The 10,699-nt window shown below is 38.4% G+C and overlaps 1 protein-coding gene across 5 annotated transcripts in view; it reads left to right on the top strand.

The window, feature by feature from the left end:
• Window positions 1–3,047: 3,047 nt before the first annotated feature.
• Window positions 3,048–10,699, top strand: part of MAP3K7 (mitogen-activated protein kinase kinase kinase 7) — an 81,570-nt gene continuing 73,918 nt past the window's right edge. For 2 of the 5 annotated variants that reach the window (XM_049897424.1, XM_049897435.1), the window contains exon 1: window positions 3,055–3,384. In XM_049897424.1, coding sequence (XP_049753381.1) covers window positions 3,265–3,384 — 120 coding nt within the window. In that variant the 5' untranslated portion in view covers window positions 3,055–3,264. Of the gene's footprint in view, window positions 3,667–6,612; window positions 6,710–10,699 lie in introns of those variants that run through there. The other 3 variants (XM_049897458.1, XM_049897444.1, XM_049897415.1) reach the window with 3 other exon arrangements.

The following is a 10,699-nucleotide window of genomic DNA, read 5'->3' as shown; positions in this document are numbered from 1 at the left end:
AGGCACAAAATGTCACAGAGTTTTAAGCAGGAGAGTGATATGATCATGCTGGAGACTTTAAAACATGATTTTGGCTGATATATGAAAAACTGACTCAAAGCAGTCAAGAGAAGTACTAGTCTACATATAATCCTCTGTTGATTGAGGACTTGATTCTACTTTCTGCCTGTTATAAACAATAGAAACAATCTTTGCCTTTTTCTCAACAAAAGTGAAGGATGTGCCTGTTTCCTTTCACTCCTGTCTCCTGTAACATAATTTTTTCAAGACAGATTATTCCATCGATTTATCTGCTTCTATTTGATCATTAGTATACTGAGCATCATTTCAGCAGCCCTGGTGTGCAATGGGTAAGTGCTCAGCTGCTAACTGAAAGGTCGGGTATTTGGGGTATTTGAATCCACCAGTTGCTACTCGGGACAAAGACCTAGCAATCTGCTCCTATAAAGGTTACAGCCTTGGAAACTCTATGGGGCAGTCCTACTCTATTCTATAGAGTTGCTATGAGTTGGAATTGACCGGATGGCAATGGGGTAGGTTTGGTTTTGTTGTTGTTGTTTTGGAGCATCATTTCATATGTAGAAATAACATCCTGATTTCTCACTTGGACAACTGAGTGGGTAACGGGATCCTTAACTGAGACAGGAAATGCATCGGAAGAACATATCTGTATTGGCGGATGGATTCTGAATTAGCTTTGCCATCTTGAAATTAAGGTGTTTGTTGCACCTAAATAAAAATATCCAACAGGTTCAGAATTCAGAAAAAAATCTGAGCTAGGTAATGAAAGTCATTACAAAAATGGTATGAGAAACCAAGACCCTGGGTAAGATCATCCAGAGAGTATATACACTGAGAAGAAATTATTTCTTCTTTCATCCTTTTATCCATTCACCAAACTATCATTAAGTGTCACTAGAACTACAAATTGGAAATGACAGAATGCTTTCTAGTTCATAGCTTCCTGATTGCTAAATCCAATCACCTATTTATAATCAGAAATGTGCTTAACTTACTTATTTGCTTACAACTAAGGCTCTGGTGGCACCTTGGTTAAGAGTTATGCCTGCTAATCAAAAGGGCAGCAGTTCGAATCCACCAGGCACTCCTTGGGAACTCTATGGGGTTGTTCTCTGTCCTATAGGGTCACTATGAGTTGGAATTGACTTGAAGGCAATGGGTTTGGTTTTTTTTTTTTTTTTACTTACAGCATTTATTTGGTTTACTACTCCTTAATTGAACAGCTCTCCTCCTATGCCATCCAGGTCACCACTCCAGTCATTTTGCTTTTTCAAACCATTCCTTTTCTGTTTCTGAGGCTTAGAATTTGACATTCACAGGGTTCCGTCTTGGTTTTTTTTTTTTAACACAGTGCTCCTAGGTGAAAGAAAAAAAGAAAAACCAAGCCCGTTGCCTTCATTCCGACTCATGGCTCGCCCACGTTACAGGGAAGAACAGTTCCATAAGGTTTTCTTGGCTGTAATCTTGACAGAACCATACCACCAGGCCTTTCTACTGCGGTACTACTGAGTGAGTTTGAACTGCCTGCGTTTAGTAGTTCAGCATAAACCATTTGTACCACCCAGGGGCATGTGGTCACATGAGCTGGAATTGACTCAATGGCAACAGTTGCTTATTTTTTTAATCACAGGAAAGCAGATCACTAGGCTTTTCTTCCCTGGCACTGCTGCGTGGGTTCCACGCACCAACCCTTTGGTTAATAGTCAAACACAGATTTATCCCACCCAGAGACCTGTTCCTAGGTAAGTTCATCCAAACCCACTGCTCCAACCACCATATATAATTATCATTTTTAAGTCTCTAACTCCAAAATTCCACACTTAGGCTTCAAGTCAAAGTAATAAAGTTTTAACAGCTTAGTTTAATATTTTTTGGTAACACAACGTAAAGTACGCTGGTGACACAGTAGTTAGGCACCTGGCTGCTGAAATGGTGGTGGTTCAAACTCACTAGCTGCATGGCAGTCTGCTTCCATAAAGATTTATAGCCTTGGAAATCCTATGGGGCAGTTCTAGTCTGTCCTATTAGGTCACTATGAGTTGGAATCCATTGGACAGCAATGGGTTTTAACCCAACATAGACAATGCTATTCGAGTTTTAGCACAACGTAGACAATACCATTTGCCTTAGAGACAGATTGCATAGGTTTTGGATCAGAAATTCTTTTAATCTCTCTGAATTTATTTTCTCATGTCCTGTAAATGATGAAAAAATATTTAACTTGTCATGGCCATTGTAACGATAAAATTATAAATATAATGAATCTAACATAGTGCTCTGCACTCGATAAATGCTATTAATACAATCTAAAACGCGAGATGAACATGTCAAATTATGCCAAATTATAAATATCTACCTTATCTAAATGTGTTAACTTTGTTATACCAATATGTCATCTTCTTTTCGTGAGCACTCAGCCTCCAGAGCGTTACTTATGTTGAATACGCTGACCAGCTCTGTACTATTAACTTCTTCAGACTCTCTCTTGGTATCAGGGACTGGTTTAAATAATAGCCAACCGCTCCCTCCACGTTGAGGAAAACACGTTTTGCGAGGCTTCTTAAAGATACAGTTTAGTTTAGCTTCGGTTTAAAACGAAAAGTGGGCTTTGTCGTAAAAACTCGGTCCTATACTGCTCTGCCCGTCTGCAGGCCGCTAAAAGAAGATGGAGTGGAGCCATGACGCAACTCACAAACAGTGGGAACCATAGTTTTTATCTTTCCCGCTGGTTCCTAAAAGACCAACGGCACTCATTGGCCATCAGGCTTGTGTCACTTCCGCTCGCGCATTTTAATTATGTCAGCGCATCAACTCTCGCGGTAACATCCGTCTCCTGAGCCTCTTTAGCAAAGATCTCGCGAAATTTGTTTTACAGGTTCAAGACAGGCTCTCACCCGCCCGCCCCCCGCCCCTGCGCCTTCACCCTACCCCAGCCTGCCCTTCCTTTCTCTTTCCCCGTCACGAAATTCTCCCCTCCCCTCCCACGAACCTGCTGCCCCCCTCCTGTTTCCGATTTTAGACCGGAACCGGAAGTCAGGTGGGCGGGGCCCGGCGGCGGAAAACGCAGCGGAGCCGGAGCCGGGACACGGCTGTGGCCGCTGTTCCTGCCCCCGCCACGGATCGCCGGCTGGCCGGGCTGTGCGGCTCCAGACTGAAGGTCGGTCCGGAGGCGGGTGGGCGCGGGTCTGCCCCGGAGTGTCTGGGTGGCAGACTCTCCGGGCCCCTCGGGCGCGGCGAGGGATCATGTCTACAGCCTCTGCCGCCTCCTCCTCCTCCTCGTCTTCGGCCGGTGAGATGATCGAAGCCCCCTCCCAGGTCCTCAATTTTGAAGAGATCGACTACAAGGAGATCGAGGTGGAAGAGGTGAGCGAGGCCCGGCACAGAGCGCCGTCTCCGGCTCGCCCCCGCTTCTGCCGGATCCTGGCTCTGAAGGCGCCTCCCCGGCGGGGTCGAGCCGAGATTCCCCACAACCCCTCGGAGACTGGGTGTGGGGGGACTCTTCGCGCTCAGCTGCTCTGAGGTAGCTCTCTTTTTTCCTCACTTCGACACTCGAGTTTGGATTTGATACTCCGGTGTCTGGATTTGGGTCACTTCAAATAGGAGGATGAGCTGGTGAGAAAGTGTGGTCCACCAGTTCTCATTTCTGTAAGTAGTAAATTCAGCAAAGACCGTGGCCGTTTCAATTCTCTACATGTTGTGTTTTTAAAGGCCAAGGATTATACTATATTCGATTTACAGCTCAGTGCCTGGCACATAGTGGGCGCTCAATAAATGCTTATTAAAGTAGTAGATGAAGTCAAAGTGTTTCCGCAGGTACCGAATGATTCTGTTTCGCTGATATCATAGAGCAGTACTCGTAATATTAAATGTTCTGCCTTCAGTTGGGTAATTTAGATGAATTCGCCATTAGTAATGTACGCTGGTCTGTTATAATGAAAAGATGTTTTAAGTAGCATGTTCTGGAGAGAGAACTCATGATCTCGGCGACAGCTAGAATATATCACCAGATTAGAAATTGCTGTTAGAAGACCTGAATCCATTCTGTATTCTTCAATAATTTAAGATATTTTAGAGCGAGATATTTTAGTGTGCCTTTAGTACGTTACTTCTGTTCACATTCATAGAGGGGCGATTGGTAATAAGGACTGTGAAATTTAGGAAAGTAAAAGTGTGTGTATATATTTTAAAGACACTTTAGAATGTGTTTTTAAAAACTGGTTGAAAATGGGATGTATCAAATAGTTACCATTTATTTATCCTTTTAAAAATGTAGTGATTTTATTTTTATTTTATTTTTTTTTATACTATAAAGAACTCAGCATGTCCTGTGGACATGTTATGAAATCTCAGCGTTATCTCTACTGTAAAAATCTAAAATTACTTTTAGGTTACAGCAAGCTAAAATTAGTGAGATAATTAATGTTCACCAAATAAATATATCTTTTCCCTATTCATGTTTTGGAAGAATAATGAATTACTAAATCATACATTTTTATTACTTGAAACAACCTAGAGATCATTAAGAACAACCTTCATTTTTTTTTTTTTTTACAAGGTAGCACAATGGGAAAAACAGGATCTTTTGACTTAAGAGGAAAGTTCAGTATGTGAGATGTGCCACGTTAGCTATGTGGTTTAGGGCACATTTCCTAACTAACCCCTTTGAACTTTAGTTTTCTTAACTGTAAAACAAGGATAATAATTTCTATTTAATTTTATCTGTATAACAGTCTTATTAGGCAGTGTATGTGAAACACCCAACACGAGGCCTGACACGTATTACTAGGAAACTGAGTTCCAGAGAGGAATAGTGACCTGCCTTAAGGTCACAGGGCTAAAAGAAGATCTGTGTTTTGAAAAGAGAGGAGAATTTTGTGTGTGTGCTTTTTTTTTTTTTTTTTCCGATTGAGGCTATGATAAATTCCTTTTCCAGAAGTGGATAGTTGATCCAGCTTTCATGGCTAACATTCTTTTTTAAGAATAAAAATTCAGTGAGTCAGTATACAAGAATTGCAGTTTTTAAATAAGCATTTACGTCTACTCTGTCTACTCTGCGGTAAATTGGCTATGCTTGTAGACTACAAATTGTTATGTAATAATAACTTGTACTTTATGGTCTACCAGATTCTTTCAGAGGCTTATTTTCATTTGATTTCGACAGCAAACTTAGTTTTTGCACATTACTTTGTAAAGCTTTTTGTCTTCTTGCTTTATGGAAGAAAGGAAGTTACTGAGACATTTTTCATTTTGCTGCTCTTCCCCCAAAGCCATTTCACTTCTGATTAGGTGTTTATGTTTCCAAAACCTTTCCTTCAATTTAGATAGTGCTTCAGCCTTCCTTTGGTGTATTTAGGATATCCTGGGGCGTAGACTTTTGCTTTTTGATAAAAAGTTCTTTCTAACATTAGGCGGTCGTTTAGTTTTGATTTTTTAATACCCAGTTTGTTTTCATATGAAAGATTGAATTAGGACCTTTCTTATGTTGAGGCCATTACATAAGTTCCATCATATTCTTCATTTGCACACATTAAAAGTGTTTGATATAATCCAGGGTGCACCTTAGGTGCTCAATAACTATTTCTGAATTTAGATTCCATTTCTAGATTAAAATCATTATAATAGAGGATGATCAGAAACAAAAAGTATTTTATTCCCATTTAAAGAAAATCATATCCTGTATTTCTCAGATAACAGTGTAATTGAATCAGCATTATATGACCAGAACTAGAAAGTACATAAAAAATAACTCGAACCATAGACCAGGTATGCAGCCATTTAGTAGATGCATATTTCTAAGGCATCAGCTAATTTTAATCCTTAGATTCCTAATGTTGTGACTCAGAAATTTCAGTTCGGCATTTCTTAAATGCAGTTCTGTTGTCACATTATGTACATTCTCAGCCTTAGAAATCTACCTTTTTTTAGTGATTTAGTTTTTATCATTCTGGATCTGGGTGTAGAAAATGTTAGAATAAATTGTGAGGGATGTACATTGTGGACCAGGTTGCAAGAAGTAAAGGCCGTGTGGTGTAGGGAAAAGTATTTTGGACTTGGTACTTAGAAAATTTAGGTGCTGTACTGATTCTGACACAGTATTTCTATAACATTGAGCAAGTCACCTCGTTTTCCTGGGCCTCTGATTTCTCATGTAAAAATTGAACAAGATCATTTAAGGTCTCTTCCAGTTCTAAAATGAAAATCCGATCATTGTTTCCAGTGTTGTGTGTTGTTTCCACAGTAAGCTTAGAAGTTCTTTGAGGACAATTATGATCTCCCATGGAATGTAGCTGGTGACCAATTAATCCTGGGCAGACAGGACAAATGATACCCCAATTTACAGATGTGAGTGGTGGTCATAGAATTGGATTTGTCACAAGCCACGTGCCTAAGTAAATAGTAGATCTGGGTATTGGATTTGAGATTTTTTACTTTTTAGTCAGTTGCTCTTTCCACCAGATTTACGATGTTACTTTAGTTCTTTCTGAAGTACTCTGTAACCAGGCTTTTTTCTGGGAATGATGAAACAAAAATATTGGTTTTCTTGATAGTATTTGGTCTGAGCATTTAATGAACTTCCTCCTCTTTGCACAGTACTGTTAAGATACTGTAGAAGATGAATAGAAGAATCCTAGAATTCTCTCCTTTAAAATATTTGGCTTTTTGTGACAGCAGAACAAACACAAAACAGGTAATAATTCCATGTTTAGAACTACAAATTTAAAATTATGAATATTGTATATTGAGTATTTAAGTCATAACTTGAAAGTAGGGTTAGTTAGAGAAGGCTCCATTGAGTGGGCAAGAGTTTTAAACTAGATTTTGGATAAAGTGAGCATTATAGGTTGGGAAAAGGTTCAGATGAATCAGTCTTTGTAGTTGTTCCTCTGCCTAAAACAGGACTTGGAAGGGGTTTCGATTCGACCCCCTGCTGCGAATTTGTTTTTCAGCAAGTTCTCAGGCGATGCTAATTCTGCTGATTAGGGATCAGCTCTGAGAACCACTAGTAGAGCAGTGGTTCTCAAAATTTATCGTGCCTAAGAATCACCTGGGGATCTTATTAAAATATAGATTCTGATTCAGTATACCTGGGTTATGGAAAAAATTATCAGCAGGGGGTTAAACCAGACTCTGTCAAATCGAAGCACTGGCTTAAAATGCTCTTCTTCCAGAACTTCACGTGATTGGCTCCTTCACACCTTTCAAGTCCCACCTCAAATGTCACTTCCTTAGGGTGGATTTCCCTGAGCAACCTAGATCTTTGTCAGTTCTTTATCCTTCATGGTGCTTCCCAGTGACTAAACGTGTCTTATGTACCTTTCTAGTAGAATGTAAGATGCTTCATTCACAGCTGTAACCCAATGCTTAGCACCTAAAAGTTTCTCTGTATTTTTTGAATGAATAAATGATGTTATCATAGCATAATCATGAAAATGTAGTGTCCATCTGTTTCTCTTATATTACCAGAGGAGTTGAGATAAGCTATGTGATTGGGTTAAGGCAGCATTTACAGTAGAAACAAGATCTGGTTCTCATTTCATTGTTGATTTCCATTACACTTCAATATACTTTGCAAATACTTTTGTGTAATCCAAAAAAAAAAAAACCTAAACCTGTTGCCATCGAGCGATTCCAACTCAGGGGTAAAAAATGCTACAAAGGCCAGGTGCTGTGAGTCAGCCAAGCATTGTGGACCTTTACCAGCGTACTAAAAAGACCTTATTTGCCATGGTTGTTTTTTAAAAAGGGGTCCCACAGTGCTGACCTCAAATATTGCTTATGACCAAGGTCATAGTATCGGACACATTTTATCATGGCAGCCTTTGTATATGTTCTTAAGCTCCGTTATGGAAAGGTTTTTATTTAGAGGCTAAAATACACTAAACCAAACCAAACCCAGTGCCATGGAGTCGATTCCGACTCATAGCGACCCTATAGGACAGGGTAGAACTGCCCCATAGAGTTTCCAAGGAGCACCTGGAGTATTCGAACTGCTGACCCTTTGGTTCGCAGCCTTAGCACTTAACCACTATGCCACCAGGGTTTCCCTAAAATACATTAAAAAAAAAAAAAAAAAAAAAAACTTTGGCAGTTATATATATTTTGTAGGTTTAGGTTATAAATATCTGGTCAACTTATAGTAGAAAAAACCTAATTCGTAGTGGGCAGAATAAACACATCCATAGATTTGTGAGTCAGTATTTAGTTTTGGATATTCAAACTATCAAACTCTTCATGTGATCCTTAGTGACCATTGGTTTCAGTAGAAATCTGCAATGTTTATTGCAAAGGAAGAGGTAGCCATGAGATAACTTTTATGTTATACATGTGTAGCTTAAAAGATAGCATGAGCATAGTATTTTAAAGAAACATCTATTAGTCAGATGTCTATGGCAAGCTTTAAAAAACTACATGAAAAATTAGAAGGAAGGTTCAAATAATCTAAGCTATACTTTTGTGTTATCAAGTCTGTCTTGTCAGCAGATGGCAGTTCCACTCTGCCACAGTTTATTAATAGATATTGAAGTTCTGAAATAGTTGGAGGCCCCAGGTCCTAACTAATAAATGTAAGATCTATGCTTGTTCTGTCATGTTCCAAATTTCTAGCTGGAGCAATGGCACCGTAGCCAGGGTCCATTCACTTAGTCCAGAGAACAGGGCCATGCCAAACTGCCAGCTAGAGTTACTGAACTAAAAATAACATGAATTGGGGATAATTAAGAATTATTATTTAATAGTAAATTAAAAGAGCACAAGGATATGTATCATCTTCCATTTAGTGTACATTAGTTTTTTGTTTGTTTTTAAGTAACCTGATTTGAATGAAGAAATTGGATTAGTCCTCCATCTAAGGAAATCAATATTTAAAAGAATTATTTCCATTGAAATAATTTTTTTTAAAAAGCCAGAAAACAAATTTTGATTTTGGTTTCTCTGCTGTTCAGTACAAATCATGTGGAAATATTCAACACCTCTCATAATTTTTGTTACATTTTTAATTAAGATATTATATTTAAATCTGCTTTTCTGTATTAGGGACTTAAATTATAGACGCAAAATCAAGAAGGTTAAACCATTGGGGGGAAAAATAATGATGATAATGATGTGGGAGGGTGCATAACAAAAAGAAACTAACCTGAAAGCATTCATAAATTTAGAAGCAAATATTTCTTAAATTGACCTTTTTATCTTTTAAAAGCAAAGCCACCTTCGCTATCCTCAGTTCTATTTTTACGGATGAGTGACAGTGAAGAATATCTGAAATATTTATTTCTGTGTTCACCATATTAGGTGGGTGTGTTTGATGGAGGGCAATGCTTGTAACTTGGATGTATGCCCTTTCTTATGCTATTGGTGAAAATTGATCTTTAGGGAAAACGGTTTTTTAAAATAATTGTTAAATGATAATGTGTCAAAAACTGTATTATATTATTCAGATATGAATGCAGTCAAGAAAGCATATTTGATTTGTGAACTTGAATTAGAAATTTGGTTTTAAGTAAAAAGTAGCTTTTTTATGCCTGTTTTTTGCAGTTTAAATATTAGTTTTTCATTGTTTACCTCAGTTCATACAAATCTACCATGTGTCAAGAAAAATGCTGGGTTACTTTCTGTAGCTTGTAACTTGCTTTATTCTTTTTCTGATCATGTATACAGTCTCCTTACGTGTTTAGGCTTGGCCTTCAAAGTCCAGCCATGCTAGTTACTCCCTACGTGATCTTCCCCACTGTTTTATATTCTTGATTAATGCAAAGAATAAATTTGTTATCAGGCTCTTTATATTATAAACATTTTCTTAAAAGTACATATGATACTAAAAATGATCCATATGCGAGTAAACCATATGCTGGTAATAGTTTTCCCCATCAGCAGAGGATTATCTTAACGCTGCCAGCCTGAGAGAGCTAGGGAGGAGGTAATAGTGTACCTTCTTCACCAGTGAGCCCTGTAAGGTTGTGGCCTCCACTGTTTTTTTTTTTTTTTTGATCGTCTGTCTCTCAGCGCTGTGTTTTGTATACTCATGGTTTTGGTGTGTGTATATAATACCTTATGTGCATTATAAAACACACAAAAATAGATATTTTAAAATTGTAGGTGATGAAGTAACAGCAAAACTTAAGTTATAGCTCCATGCTATCATTTGATCATGGCTTAAGGTACGGTAACTACTTGCATCAAGATTCGTTGCTAATAACAGTAAATGTAAAGCCATATTTCCAGTTACCTTTCTTGATAATTTTGGATTTTTTAGGATGACATCTTAGATCTGATTAGCTTGTTGTTTTTAACTCACAGTATGGCTGTTGACAAAGAGTTAATTCTGCAAATAGAAGAATAAAGCCTGCCATTTTCTTGTTAACATGTGCTTTCATTGTTACTTTTACCTTCATTATTGCAGTTTCTTCTAAAAATCTTGTAATGCCGCTTTCCATACTGTGAGGACTGGTTTACGGGCAGTCCCTGGGTTACGAACACCCAATTTACGTACACCCTGTAGTTACGAACCAACCCCATAAAGCCTATTAACAGGCAGACCCCAGGCTACAAAAGAGATCTGTTCCCAACTCTGTCTTTAAGTCAGATTGTAGGTAAGTTGGAACTGGTGCATATGGTTCTTACTTAGCCTTACTTAAGTGCAAGAAAGTGGTCAGAGTCTTTTCAGTGATTTAAACGCTGCACA

The sequence above is a fragment of the Elephas maximus genome, chromosome 1, assembly GCF_024166365.1.
Source record: "Elephas maximus indicus isolate mEleMax1 chromosome 1, mEleMax1 primary haplotype, whole genome shotgun sequence".
NCBI classification, from domain to species: Eukaryota; Metazoa; Chordata; class Mammalia; order Proboscidea; family Elephantidae; genus Elephas; species Elephas maximus.
This window is presented reverse-complemented; position numbering and strand designations above follow the sequence as displayed.